Below are 14,810 nucleotides of genomic sequence, written 5' to 3' on the forward strand. Positions count from 1 at the left end.
CTTTGCTACCTAAATGATGTGGGTGTAACCACAGCTTTAGCTTTTGATTTAGTCCCAGAGTTAGCTGAATGTTTTCTAAACACATAGCAACCTCTAGAGTAAACTGTATCCAGCCCTGGAAAACAAGCCTGAAAGTGAGGAGGGGGTTTAACTGAACAGTGAAGCATACACATCAGACTACTCTTTTACAAGTCATGCCCATATTTGGCATGACTTCTCATAATAAGAGAGGAACAGTCAAAAGCAATGGATGAGGAGGTGCTGGCAATACAAACGATACAGGGAAACCAGTCTCAAGATGCCATGGGGACTTGGACATCAAAGGAGGAGCATTGCAAAACAGACCAAAAAGAACAACAGCGACTGGTGAGGATGAGGCGGAGCAAAGCCTTTGGCTGGCCTTACTTGCTGGTAAAGTTGAGGCCTTGGGGCAGAGTTCTCAATCAAAGTGTGAGTCATGACGATTAAAGGGTCATTTTCCTTCATCTAGTCCAGTGTGGAGAGGAGCGATATAGCAAGTGTCAGTTTATAGCAGTGCTTCACTTCAGAGACAACACCCACAATGTTGTTACACCTCACTTGCGCTCTCTCATGAAGCAGACTCAAACATAAACACGTGCATCTACAGTGGACAGGGATGGGTACAGCAATGAGAAGCAATAAGAGATGCTTTAAAAAAGGATCAGGAGGAAGTGCAAAACTCCCAAGACGCTTACTTGTTATCAGAAGAATGTTCCTGTTAAACCTTGATGTACTATAATCCTGCAAATAGCTAGCACTGTTGTTGCAATGTGTGTGGCTGTAGATTATAAATGTTAAGCCACATCCCTTCACTTTAAAATCAAAATTACATATTTCTCAATGGTTACACAAATTGGAGGCCAGCTCATTTCAATATGAAATTATCTTGTCTAGAATCATTATAAGAAATGTGTTATTGTGCCTCTGAGTACTGACAGTGTACTTTTGTAATTACTCAAACTCTCAAAGCACTTCAGAGTGATAAAAAAAAAAAATCCTTTGCAGGCACTTACTTCAACAATATGATACACGCTTCTCTATATGTACTTTATATGGAAGATATAAAGCTTGTCCACATCTCCCTACTATACAGAGTAATGTCCAAATATCCAGTAAGTATAACTAACAGTGAGTTTAGGGTGTGTATTCAGACTAATGAATGAATGGGCCCAACTAGACTAGCAGACTATTGCTCTGGCAATGTTACACTGATCCAAGTAGTTATCTCTATAGAAATAAATCTTAATACGTAAATCTATGCAAGTAATTATATTATGTATAAATATAATAATAACAAAGCATTAAATGAGCTCAATTCATGATAGCAGGGGACAGGGCCATGCATTCATGCATTACCCCACCTGATTGTCCAAAAACATGAGGTTCCTTTGGAGGTGATGGGAGAGAATGTCATTCTAGCATCAGCAGCAGAAAAGGAGAGAAAAGAAAAGGCAACAGGAGAGTGAGACAAAAGAAGAGGAAGTCCTGTTTTCTTTCTTACACTCACTCACTCTCAATCAAGCATATCATGTTCGGTGGACTGTACCAAAGTTCACCAGGAAGAAAGGAAGGAAGGGCCAGTGAAGGTGAAAAAATTAGGTTAGGTACCAGATGTACTATATGAGATAATGACTGTAGTTTTGGACTAGAGCTCCATAATGACCAAATGACATGTACAATTTTGAACAAGTACAGGCCAAAAACAAAGAGTGCAGTAATGCTGAAGTTGAAATAATACTTTAACTACACTTACACCAAGTGTGAGTATCCTGATACTAACCCACTACTACTACATAAGATAAGGCATCCATCTTTTGGCTATACTGGTAAACAAATAAATTGTAGAACAGTCTGTAAAAAAAACAGCGCAAAAGTGATTACAAGCCCTAATCACTCAACTATTCTCCACCTCAAGCCTGCTTGACCTACATCAGTAACAGTCAAATCTGTAGTCTGATGTCTTAGAAGAGACTTAAAATGCAAAAATCCTGATTTAACATTTAGGTTTGCCACTTGTCTTGACCTCCTTAGCCTGTCACTGTTTTAGCCAATGGCCTTAAGTTTCATCTTCAGTGAACATCTGTCTGGACTTTTCATGGGAGTAAAATGATTCAATCAACTGCTTGCCCTGTTGAAATGGTTCAAATGTGATGATCTCATCAATTGTACAGAGTTAGATCCTAGTTTTAAAATAACTCTACTTTTGTCTCCAGACATTTCACACATTTGGGAAAAGCTGATTCTAAAGTAGCTGATCTGGACAACTTCAAGCCAAAGCACGGTCCTTTATGGAGAAAATGCCTTCTTTAGAGCCTTTGTCCATAAATCAGCCATGTGTGAAGACCAGAAAAAAATCCTCTGGCTCAAGATGGATAATGGAAGTGGGTAAAGATGGCATACACACCACACGCTAACACACACGCCTGCAGAAGCATCTCTGGGGGCCTGACCTTTGGGTTGTCGCCATCCATGTTTAGTTGCATAAGCTGTGCTACAGTGTGCTCCCGGATACTGTTTAGCTCTGCCTGCTGCCGCCGCAGCTTTATCAGCAGCAGAGTCAGTTCCTCAGGCTGCAAGGGAGGGAGGGAGGGACATACAGCCAAAATGAAACGGGGACACACCGCAGGGAGGGTGGGAGAGGAAAGGAGAGAACACACCAGGACAGGAGATTTAGAGGTATCAGGTTCCCAATAGGTGAACAGTTGCTATATTCAGGTACTGAGTTATCAGGACCATGAGATTATCCAAGGTGTCATCGCTGTCAGCAGCATGCAAATTCTACAGGGGCCAGTCAAAACAGAAGGACAGTTTAGCATTTATTACAGAATCCAGTTCAGACATTACCAGCTCCATGACGACATAGCACTGTGTACGGCTTTGACATAAATTCCTGATCTGGCTTAAAGAGCTGTGAGTGACAGGGTTTTTACATTTCCACTTATGTGCAGCAAGTCTAAGGAGCTCCTGAAGTGAACATACCCTAAATCCAACCACTTGGAACATGCATCTGAGCTGTGCCTAAATCTGCCTGAAGATTCTGTCACAATGTCTTCTTGGAGGGAAATGAAGGAGAGAAAGAGGGAGTGGGGTAGGGAGTGTGGCGTGATGAAAATAGCCTGATCCGTCTCCCTGTGTGTGTAAAACCCAAGCGTGAAAATACTGGGTGGTGCATTGCAGAAATTCATACACGCCTCTTCACTGAGGAGAACACCAACTCAAACCTGGGAAGTTAGAAGACAGTGATGGACGCAAGAGGGGACGACTCAGTTAAGGACTCACTGTTTTGCCTTGGAGAGACTGGGCAGTGATAGTCTGGACTGGGATCCCTACAGGCATAGACCTCCTATCAGGTGGGTAGGCATACTGCGGGACACAGCAAATCAAAAACAAAAATGCCTGTCAGCTACATCTTGGATTGCTTCAAATAATCTATAACCATAGCCGAAGGAATACCCAAATACAAAGAAACATTTTGTTAATAGTGGCATTAAATTATCTTGATATTTTTTGTTTATATGCTAAAGTATTGCGATATCCATCTCAGATAACAAATACAGTGAAGATGATTGATTTTTTTTTGTCTTGCAAAAAACATCAAAAATGAGTGCATGGATTTGTTCTTGACATTTTGACAACACTCTAAAAGCTGGTGGGTGGACCTTTGACAGCCTCTCTCTCTCTTGAGATTGTCTTATTACATACCAAAAATGACATTTAAAAATATAATCAATTTTTTTTCTAGAAGTGTGTGGATAATCAACGACACACACTGTTAACACTTTTTATGAGTGATGTCTTCAGAAGAAAGTACCTGTAATGGAAAGTATTAAAATCATGTTCTGACACTGATTGTTAAAAGAAATGTTGCTGCTGATTTTTATGACAATGTTTAATACTGGGAGAACCATAAACAAAATTCCACTCAACATAATTGTAGTAGTGTGGATGCAGAAATCTGAGGGATGGGTATCTCAGAATCTGAGAACATAAAACAATTACTATTTTTATAACTAGATACCACTAAATGTAAGTGATAAATTATTTTTGTTATGTTGCTGAATCATCCCTTCAGCATGTATGTGTGCCTTAACTGACCTTGTTGACTTGAGGCCTGTGCCGTCTGTCGATGCTCATGTCTCTTCTGTAGATGGGGGAGGAAACCTCGGAATGAGCACTGTTCATGTTGTAGGATCGCATTGGAGAGTAGCCACCGTACATCGACAGGGAGCCGTGGGAGGGCGAGGGAGGGATGGAGTGGCTCGGCGCGGCATGCTCTGACAGATTGATCATGGTTTTGGGACTGGCCATATTGCTGTAGAGACCCGGCTGTCTGCAGTAGGCCTGCCTCTGCTGCCACTCATACAACTGCCACATAGTGTCATCGCGCATGGAGCGGCGCTTGTCAACCGGCGAGGGACCCAGGGCCTGGTCGTACAATGATGGCGACATACTACAGATGCTGTCCCGCTGAGCCATGCTATTCCTTGGCATACTGCGGTAGCCATCTCCATAATGAGGCATATAGGGCACCCGATGGCTTGGCATGTTTCTAGGCAGTGTCTGGTATGATGTGATGCTGGGGAAAAAGAAAAACAGAAACTATGCTGAAGAAGTTGAAAAGATTTTCAGACTTCACTCACACAGACAACTGGTGAAAGAGTTTAATAATCAATATTATTATTTAGTAGTTTTTTTTTTAGCAAAGACCTGCTTTGATATCTATATATGTTTATTAGGCTTTTACCACCGGCGCTCAGAGGCGTTAGGTTAGTACAACAGTTGAATAATTCTTCAACTGGGAAATTCAATTAGGAAAAGACATTGTTTAAGGTTAATAAGACCTTAATGTCTCTGCATTTAAAAAATACCAGATAAAAACGCCTAAATATATCTTATTAGCTATCGCAGCCATCAAAGCAATGTTATGTTATGAAATAGCACATCAGTAAAAGTTTTTGATCTGCCTGTTTAAAACACTGTAGCTGCAAGTCTAGTCTTCTACACAGATTCAAACTGGAACCTTTCCTCTGCTCTAGATGTATCTAAAAAGCACACTAATTAAATCAGGTTACTGTATGTGTGAAAATGTGTCTTAACTTCTTCTTATGTGTTTCTAAGTGTGTATTTAGTAGATAAAGAGAAATAAGAACCCCCCCTCAGGACAAATTAGACCTTTCCAGTGACATCAAAGCTATGAAAAGCTCCATTTCCACAGTGGGTTCAAAGTCAGTGCAGCTGGCATTATGAGAGCTTCCTATTAAGACTCCCTGACAGATCCTGGCTAGAACACTGGCATTAAAAAGGAAAAAAAAGAAAAGCTTGTGACTCCATGGAAAGTAAACATCACTCTGGAGGACATGCATGTAATGACAAACACAAATGGAGAGAGAATGGAGAGAGAATGGCGAGTGCCAAGGCCTTGTTGTGGTTTTATGCATCATAATCTTCTTAAGTTAATGCACTGCTCAAAGCAGGTGTGTATGTCCATTTCTCAAAATCAACTTATTCAGGGGGCGGGTGGGGAAAAAAGAGACAAGGCTGTGTCAAACATGAGCACAAGCTGGGCAACCAGATGGAGAGACAGACAGATGGACAAGCAGGCAGAGAGACAGCGCTCACAGCAGGGTCTGTGGCAGGCAGTGACTCTGGCTAACAGCTCTGCTTGGCTATTATTTATCCCCAGGTCTACTTCCAGTTAATAGTGTAATGTCAAAGTGTTTAATTCATGGTGAGAAGTGTGTGAATCCTCTGGCTTTAAACAGCACAGCTTTAGAAAGAAATGGGACTAAAAAACTTTGGAAAATCTGAGTCTGCATATGAACTGTATGTGGCCACGGAGAATCCCTCCTGTCTCAGGATGCAGGTGAATCAGCAGTTCTAGATTATACTAAGTTTAGAAAAGTTCCACTTCTTGTTGGAGAAGTAGGACAAGATTGTGCAATAACCTAAAAAAAAAAAACATGTGCTGGCATATTTCCTCCTTTTGCTGCATATATATTTTGAAATCACACAATAAAATAACCGAAACATTCATATTTTTTTTTTTTTTTTTTTTTAAACCTTCAAAAGGCTTATAATCAAACCAACCTCCTGGTGTCATCATCCTGGTTACGTCCTCTTTGTGTACGAACCCACTGCTCCAGCTGCTGCATAGAGCTGGTCCTGCTCAGGGTGCGGTCTGGGTCATGGGTGGGACTTCGCTGAGGAGGGACTCCGGTCCCATCAGCCGGAGACTGCTCGCCAGACCCATTAACTTGGTGTGGCCCATCCATCTCCGTTGGAGTCTGCGGCGAGGTGAAGTTAGCTTTGACAGCTGCTGCCTGGGCTGGCTGCAGTTTGATGCTGTTGATCTTTGTGAGTGGACGTTCACGCTCCTCCCCGTCCTTCTGGAAACCGTAGCGCTCAGCATCTAGCTGCTTCCTCTCTTCTTCTGCCGTGGTGGAGGTGACTGCAGCAGTGCACTCAAGATCGACCTCATGGTTGCGTTCATTGTTTTGGATTTCAGGCTGTGTGAGTGGTGGCCTGTGGTTGGCCACATGATTGATCTCTTGTGGTCCGCACTGCTCCACTTTTAGCCGGTCCAACCTGAAAAAGACAAACGGAAGGTGTGAGTATGAAGAAGAAATCAAGACAGATAAGATCTGTCGTGTGCAGTAATGGGAAGATGATAACTACATTAGATGAAATTGGCAGCAGGGATATTCTTTTGTGTTCATCACCAGTAAAAGGTGTTTAAGACATTATATCAAGTATGTAGACCTAATGCACTACCTCTGTGAACTCTTATAATAGTAAAAGCTCTGAAATAAAAAGAAAGTGCAAAGAAAATGGGCAGAGTTGCACAATGTCTCTTCCAGCTGCCAGAGGAGACCAGGCGTGTAAAAGGAAATCAGATATCCCCAATAAAACACTGCCTCTGTCAGGGCACATCTCAAAGGTGGTGCTCAGACCCTGCTAATCCATTTTCAGCTCCCCTCTACCTCCTCTCTAGAAGACCTATCTACAGCTCTGTGGTCATTAGGGAGGTCTCAAGAGGTAATAGACACCACTACTCCCTGGCCTGAGACCGACTCAAGGTCACGACTTCAAAGTTCTGCAAATTCCCCTTCGCAGCATGGCTCACTGGGTTACCAATAAGAAGGCAGTAGGAAAAGCATTCCTTCACAGTTTCCACTTGTATCCTCTTAAATAGCAGCACTAGTCACGTAATGTGTTCTCCAGCCTTTTGTGGCTCCACCAGCCCAGTAGAGCACACATTTAGCCCTGTGAAAGTCTGAGTGCATTTACTCATACTTGTTTGGAGGAGACTGTAGAAACTCTTTAAGGGAAAACGGTCCTTAACAGATCAGGTTTTGGCTACTGTATCTTCTTCTTCTTTAACACCGACCACCAACTTAAAACATGAATAGATGTGATACTGTCCACAGATCACAAGACATTTGACACTTTGAAATTAAGATAGTCTTAACTAGATAGATATTATAATTCTCTAATGTTAAATAGTCTTGTGAGAGCATCACAGTCCCATCTAACAGTGCTATCCGGTGGATTTCAGGCACTACTGCTCTGTGTAATTACAGAGCACTTCACCGTTACGCCTCTGCTCGCCCATGTAAAAAGGAGGGCATTAGACAGGCTGGCTGCCAAATAACAGACATTTTACACAGTTTAAAAAAAAAAAGGAAGGAAAAAAACCCTATCCTGATGAGTCAGTGATCCTGATCAGCTTGTGCAGCTATGCACAACATCCCCTGAACCACCTGCATCATGCGTTCACAACACACACTTGCCCACATGCACATGGCATTCTTGTGTATGTTACAGTAATAAATTTCAATGGTAAAAACATAGTTACATAATATTAAAGAAATTCACAGCTTCTTCAGCAAACCCAGAGACCAGAAATGTCAAAAGCGGGTGTTGAACTGATGCCAAAGAACTTAACAGGCTTAACAGAGGGATTTAAAAGCACTTGCTTATGGTACACACACTAAAAAAGAAAATCAGGATGGAGGAATAAACCAAGCAAGTCATTAAGAACTGTCCTCAAATGTCTTTTTCTCCTTTCAAAAGCAAAACAACCCACTGTAATCTCCCAACTTCAAAAAAAATTCAGGCTTTCTCTTAAAATTACTGTATTAGTGATGTTCTTACAAACCTTTTGACCGGCTCTGAGTGCACAAGTGCAGCGTCTGTCATTACTTTCATCCAAGACTCCATTTCTTTGGCTGTGTCTGTGCAAAAATAGTACGTCCTCATGTTGGGATGTGTTGCCTGTTGTGACAATAGACAGGATTGGGAACAGGAACAGTGACACACAGAGAAAGTAACCTGAAAGAGAGGAGACAAAAAATCAAATCAAATGTGATTTTTAGTGCTTTAACCTTGACTGGTAAATGAGGTTGCTTGCAGTTATGTCAGTTTATCACTAAACAAGAAGAATGTAGCGCTGTTGAGACGCTTTTTAAGGCAACAGTGACTTTAATGCATGTCAGATTTCGTAGCAAATACTGCTGGAAAAAGCTGGTTTGCGAAACACTCCTGTCTGTGGGCATCTGTACCATCCACATAAATCAAACCATGAGTCACCTGAGTTTCATGCATACCACTAGATTAGGGCAGTAAATCTGCTACAATGCTTTAGGACTTACCATGCAGTTCATTGTATGGCAGACATATTGTTCCGTTGTTGCTCTGTTCCCTCGCAGTCAACAAACCAATATATTGTTATAGCCAGACACAGAAAGAGAAAAACAAAATCTTTAGTGAACAACCTCAATATCCTGTTTACCACTGTCTGAAAAACAAAAGAGCACCGTCATTGCTCCAATTACTTCAGAATAATCTTGAGAAATAAGTAACTTTTAATGACATGGTCATTTTGGCCACAAAAACAAGAGACAGGAAAAGTTCAGAATGAAAAATATGCAGTCACCCCATCGCCAAGTGAATGACTGTAAACTGAAGAGGTTGTGCCCTGCTGTACCTCAACTCACTCTCTTTCAGCCTGAGTCTGAGCTGGAAAAGGAGTGGGCTGTGTGGTTGGAGAGGCCTTGAGCAGACTCCTGGGCGTCTGTGTTTGGCTGTACTTGGCAGAACAACTCTGTTGTCTCTTAGGGTTTATGACGGACCCAGAGTCAAATACTGTACACACCACTAAGATCCCATAAAATATGCTTGTTGCCCAGTTACTCTGGGTTTCCGAGTCAACTAAGAGTATTACGATCCACTAGTGCTACACCACTGGCAGTAGCCGGCAAAGATATGACTCTTGCATGTGTTTTCTTGGCTTTCTTAGTTTTAAAAGCAGTTTTAAAAGAATGACTTGCATTACTTCACTGTCATGCGACTGAAAATTATTTCCAAAGCAAAGACAAAACATGTTCAAAGAAAAGTAAACATAAAAGCTAAGTTTATATGCTTTAGTAAACATTGTGGCAATATAAGACCACCACAATAAAACTACTACTTTCTAACTTCAAACTGTATACCAGTGATCAAAAGTACCTTCTATTTTCAGCTCTAATCATTTTATTTTCTCCCCAACAACTAATACTGATGCTTTACTTTTCTCAGCTCTGTACTTTGTACTCTGTACTTTATGTACTCAACCATAAAATGTGGAGTCTAACAAAGTTTGACAGGAATGAAACTATGCACTGACCTTGAAGGCATATTTTCTGTTAATGTGATCATCCACAGACAGCATAGATATATGAAAGCTTGGTAGGAGTATGCTGCCAAGTATCCCCTCCTCTTTTTCGTCTGCAGAGAAAAAACAAGTCAACACAATTCATTCGGGATTGTTTTGTATATGTATTTTTGTTGAAGATACCACATTAAACTCTTGTGTTGAACATTCTTTTGTAAACATAAAAAGGCTAAAAAACCAAGTTGATTGTGATAAAAACCTAAAGAGGAGATGAGCCGAGGGTACAGAGTCCAATCAGTAGAAAAGATGAGCATTGATTCAATGTCCTATGCAACTAGGCTGCTCTAATCCTCATTAAGTTAGCAGACAGGCCTCCATATTGACAATAGAGCACTCTCCACAGGGGGGATTAGATTGAGTCCAGAGTTTTAGGCAGGAAATTTCTTAACCTCCCAGTTTGATATAAGCAATCTGCACTGCTTACTCAAAACAGTACAAGATAAATATATCTAGCAGTCACTGCTGCAGTCCCATGTACATGTTTGTTTGCAAGTGTTGACTCTCGGTGTTATGTAAAATATACAAAATATATACTAAGACATACTGGTAGTATCTGGAACAAGTAAGGCTCACTGTGAATGGTGAGTAATATTTTGGGGGGTGAATGGTAGCTGAACTTTGGCCGGCCTCTGGGAGTTTAGAAGTAGAGCTGATCACCCCAGAAAAAGTTTGAAGGGCTGATGGATTGATATATTCCCCAGCATCAGTTATGCCTGAGCCCACTGGCCCCACATTTATTTATTCATCAAGGCTCTGCGTCTCTGTCTCTCTCTTTAAAACACAAACAAACACAGCAGGTTCTGCACATCAGTCTCTGAACATAAGCTAACCTTGTGGGAGATCCTGAGCGCACCACAATATTCTGATAACTACAACAGATAGCTGAGGGGCAGTGCAGTTCATGACCTCTCTGCCCACTCCCTGCTGATGGATACAGTCTCTCAGCATGTCTGCCTGGATAAAGCCTTTGGGTCTGCTGTTGTCTGTGGCTTTTGTCAGTCAGTGGGCGGAAAGACGGTGACAGGACTGGCAGACACCAGAAATAACACAGACTAGATGTCATCCTGATCAGCAGAAATGATGACTGTATCCGCATCAAGTGAGCAGGGGGCACTGTGATATGTGGACTTGTGCCATGCAAGACTCATTGATTCACAGTATTCATTTCATTTTTTTTCAATAGGAAAGTTCTCAAACATTCTCTGGACACAGCTGTGTCAATATTTGATGCGAACATTAGTACCGCATGAGAGAGGCTGAAATGCCCGGTCAAAAGCAGCCCAGTCAATAGCAGCTTATAGAAAAGATCACATCTAACACTTGCAAATGTATTCCTACTGTGCTATAGTAGCAAAGAGGGAGATTTATAAGGACAGCCAGATTTTAATAATTGAATGGAAAACCTTTAAACTGGATTGGGACTGGACTAGTGGCCATCTAAATAAAACATTAGGTTCCCCCTTCAATCAAAGTAGAACATTTAATTACTTGGTTTGGAAAATATGGGTTGTCTTCCCTAAATTACATAACCATATAAAAACCACAGATATTCAAAAAGAGTGACTACTCTAATAATATGATGGTGGTCCCTATGATGTGGACTTAGAGGAGGATCTGTAAATATTAGCAGGATAAATTCTGTTTGATGTATCTGAATCCAAGAATTACATAAGCATGCAACCACTGTTTAAAAAGAGCAGCATCTCCGGACCCTTGACTTAACATTAGTGTGAAATCCAATTTCCTGCTTTGTTTTCTCTTTCAAAATTACAGCTGCATCTAAGACTTGTTTAAAGCCGTGGCTCTGCTTGGGGAAACAATCATCTCTAAAATAGCAAATCAGACAACAGGAGAGCCATTTCAATTAATATACAGTGCATTCAGAATGGATGCACTATATCTCTTCATTTGGTCCTGACAGGCTTCTTACCACAGGGACTTGGATCCAGATATATTGACAATCGCCAAGAGCATGGCTTGCGGGGCTGTGAAGGTCACAACAGCACACTGAACAACTAATTGAAAGCTACTGCTGTTGTAAGCAGTGCCATACTAATGAAACGTGTTGTTAGCCGAGAGGACAGGACTCACCTCTGTAGTAGAAGAGGCACAGGTCAGACAGCACAAACCACCTCTTCTTCCACAGCTTCATCCCTGTACTGTCCTGCAAAGACACCATAGGAATAGGGCACGGTTATTCCACGAACATGTGGGGGAGGGTTAGATTGTAAAATGACAAACAAAAAGTACTTCCTGTCTTGCCTTCACCTCCTGATATATTCAATTCAAGTCCTTCCATGTGATTAAGTATTTGCTGTATGATTTGTATTTTGAAGTTTGAATTATTCTACATAATCTGTTGCTTCCAACTGACTGACATGTCACAGACACACCATCTCTTTATGTGCATGTATTTCTCTATATCGTGGTATGAAATGCCTCCTTGGACTTTTTGTCATTTGGAATTTGGAATTTTGTGAGAAAATAAAATGAATTAATGGAGACAAAGCTCATCCACTTTGTATTAATCAAATTTAACATATTCCTGGGATGGGTTATGGGTAATTTATTTGTCTCGGAGGAAACATTTGATTTCTGATATGAAATAAACATAATAATGAAAGTGCTCTGCTGTATTTTCAACCCAATAACCAGCTTTCACTTTTAAACGAGAGCATGTTGTTCAGTGGCCAGCAAAAATAAACCTCCTGTGCGGAAGTTGTTCTGCAGTATCGCAATGCTGTGATCAAAGGGGCTTTCAGGCTGCTGCTTGAAAAGGATGAAGGTTGAGGAAAAGGGTATTAACTCCCACGTTTGCTTTATTGGAAAACCTGAGCAGGGTCCTTACTTGTGGATTCCACCCAGAGACAAAAGTAGAGGGAGGGACCTCAACAACTCTGTCATTATGGTCAAATGGCATGTGGGCTGCAGTTTACTTTAAATGGAAATTCAGTTCTGTGAACCAGCATGTTTAACACATTAGTATCAAAAAAATTCACAATACCAGATGCTGTTCAGTGTGTTCATAATGTCATAATGGAGACACATCTGAAATAGAACAATAGGATTTAAAATTCTTGTGTTCTTGCATCTTAACCACTCATTTTACATGTGCTCACAAATAAACTTTATCAAGAGTCCTGTCAGATCTTCCTCTTTTGAGGCATGAGGAGAAAAACGAGGCTTTCACCAATCATCAATCACTGTGACATTTTGTTCTCCCAATGGATCAACTGAAGGGCTGCAGCTTTTCCCTCAGCCAAGGACTTCAATAGCTTCCAGGTTTCAATGAGGCAGGAAAATAAAAGTGCAAATCCAGCTTTTATTCAGGGTAGCAGATTTGTGAGTCTTTAGTTTGATCTACGTCACCCTGATTGAGGTCCCCAAAGAAATAGCAGCTGGCAGCTGTACCAAAGGAGGCCATCATGTGTTCACAAAACTGTGCCGGGAGGCTGCAATCAAAACTAAATGAGTCTCCCACTTAGGAAGCATGAGAGAGTCCTGTCTGGCCAAGAGCTGCCTCAAGCATCCCCTTTTCACCCTGCTGTAAGTAACCAGGGAGCTGTGATGAGGGATTGGTATTTAAACACTGCCCGTGCTGGTTGACTTGCTGAGCAGAAACACTGGACAAAGAAATGCTCAGATCCTGTAAGACATCAAAAAGCTTCCTTTGAGCTAATCTTAAGACTGTCGCTGCAAATGTTACAGGGAGAGGGAGAATGTCAGTCTCATTATCTGTGTAAAATGGAGGAAAATTGTATAAAAAAATAAAGACTGTATTCACAAGTTGACCTCCTGTTTGGTAAATAAGCTAAATTCAAACGACAAAATATCCTTGTTTCTAATTATCAATTTCATTATAAATATATTTATAGAATAAATGACCAAACAAATACAAGCCAACATATAATAAAGTAAAATAAATATCCATATAACATACGACTGAAGGTGTATGTTATATGGATATTTGAGGTGCACCTTTGGGAGAGACAGACCGCGGAAATGTTTCCAAGAGGAAAAGGGGCCCACGATGGCCCCTCATATTGGCACATTTTGCAATGACTATAAACAATACACTATAAACCCTCTTGAACCTCCCATTAAGGCACTATACAGTGCACAGCCACTGCCCCCCCCCCAGGAACAGCAGCAATTAAAGCTAAATGCTAACATCAGTATACAAACAAGCTCACACTGACAGTGCTAACATACGGATATTTAGCAGGTATAATGTTTACCATCTTAGTTTTGTGTTTTAGCAAAATAACTTGCTAATTAGCACTAAACACAAAATACAGTAAGAAGATTGTCAGATGGAAATGAAAGTCTTTGCCAATCTGTGGAAATCGATAGAGCCAGGACACTAGAATAAATTAATATCAGACTAAGGTACCTAGTCTGCTTCTCACCTCATTATATGATTTATTGGACTAAATACAAAGTTTTACTTGAAGTCATATACTCTTGCATACCTGTTTATAAAGCCAGTTTCTCTTGATTACTGGGGCACTTGGATTCCTCCTGATAGAGTTGGATCTCTTCCCAAAATTATGAACTTTTTTGGAAGGTCTTGAGGGCTAGAAATACAGTATGAATGTGTTAACAGCAATGTGAGCTCAATCAACAACAAAAAAAAAACATTTAACACACATGATGATGTCATGATAATTATGTGTGTCACTCACTCTTCCTGCTGGGCTACTGGGGTTAGCGGCGTAGTCCGAGCCGCCTGTGTAGTTGGAGGCCTCACTCATGTTTTTTACTGCTCGTTCCTTCTTCTCATTCGCTGGCACTTTGGAGGACGATCTAGAAAATAAAAAAAGGACAGAGCATGCAAAGAGCACATAGGCAAGTCATCAGTCAGAAATACAGACTGCCAATTTATGTTCAATGACCTTGATAAAAGAAGAAGAATAGGAGGAAACAACCTTTATTGTCTGTTCCACCATCATTCCTCTGAAGTTGAAACTCTCTGTTATAATGAGATCTCAACATGGGCCTATGAATCAAGCCAATTACTCCCACCATGTCACTGTAGATACATTTCCAGTTCTCCAACAGCTTTAAATGGATTGAA

General features: G+C 41.0%; 1 protein-coding gene across 11 annotated transcripts in view; it reads right to left on the minus strand.

Moving 5' to 3' along the window:
* Positions 1-14,810, minus strand: part of LOC111661652 (pleckstrin homology domain-containing family A member 5) — an 80,660-nt gene that overhangs the window by 13,392 nt on the left and 52,458 nt on the right. For 4 of the 11 annotated variants that reach the window (XM_087176327.1, XM_023415298.2, XM_087176326.1 and 1 more), the window contains 10 exons: positions 14,419-14,539; positions 14,206-14,310; positions 11,825-11,897; positions 9,686-9,786; positions 8,180-8,295; positions 6,109-6,606; positions 4,117-4,597; positions 3,301-3,384; positions 2,472-2,591; positions 1,383-1,436 (listed from right to left, as the gene is read on the minus strand). In XM_087176327.1, the coding sequence (XP_087032453.1) occupies positions 1,383-1,436; positions 2,472-2,591; positions 3,301-3,384; positions 4,117-4,597; positions 6,109-6,606; positions 8,180-8,295; positions 9,686-9,786; positions 11,825-11,897; positions 14,206-14,310; positions 14,419-14,539 (1,753 nt within the window). Of the gene's footprint in view, positions 1-405; positions 487-1,382; positions 1,437-2,471; positions 2,592-3,300; positions 3,385-4,116; positions 4,598-6,108; positions 6,607-8,179; positions 8,353-8,672; positions 9,428-9,685; positions 9,787-11,824; positions 11,898-14,205; positions 14,311-14,418; positions 14,540-14,810 lie in introns of those variants that run through there. The other 7 variants (XM_087176332.1, XM_087176331.1, XM_023415301.2 and 4 more) reach the window with 5 other exon arrangements.

This window comes from Seriola lalandi, unplaced genomic scaffold (assembly GCF_002814215.2).
Source record: "Seriola lalandi dorsalis isolate HSWRI2012SDOR001 ecotype SW California unplaced genomic scaffold, Sedor1 jcf7180002054548, whole genome shotgun sequence".
NCBI lineage: Eukaryota > Metazoa > Chordata > Actinopteri > Carangiformes > Carangidae > Seriola > Seriola lalandi.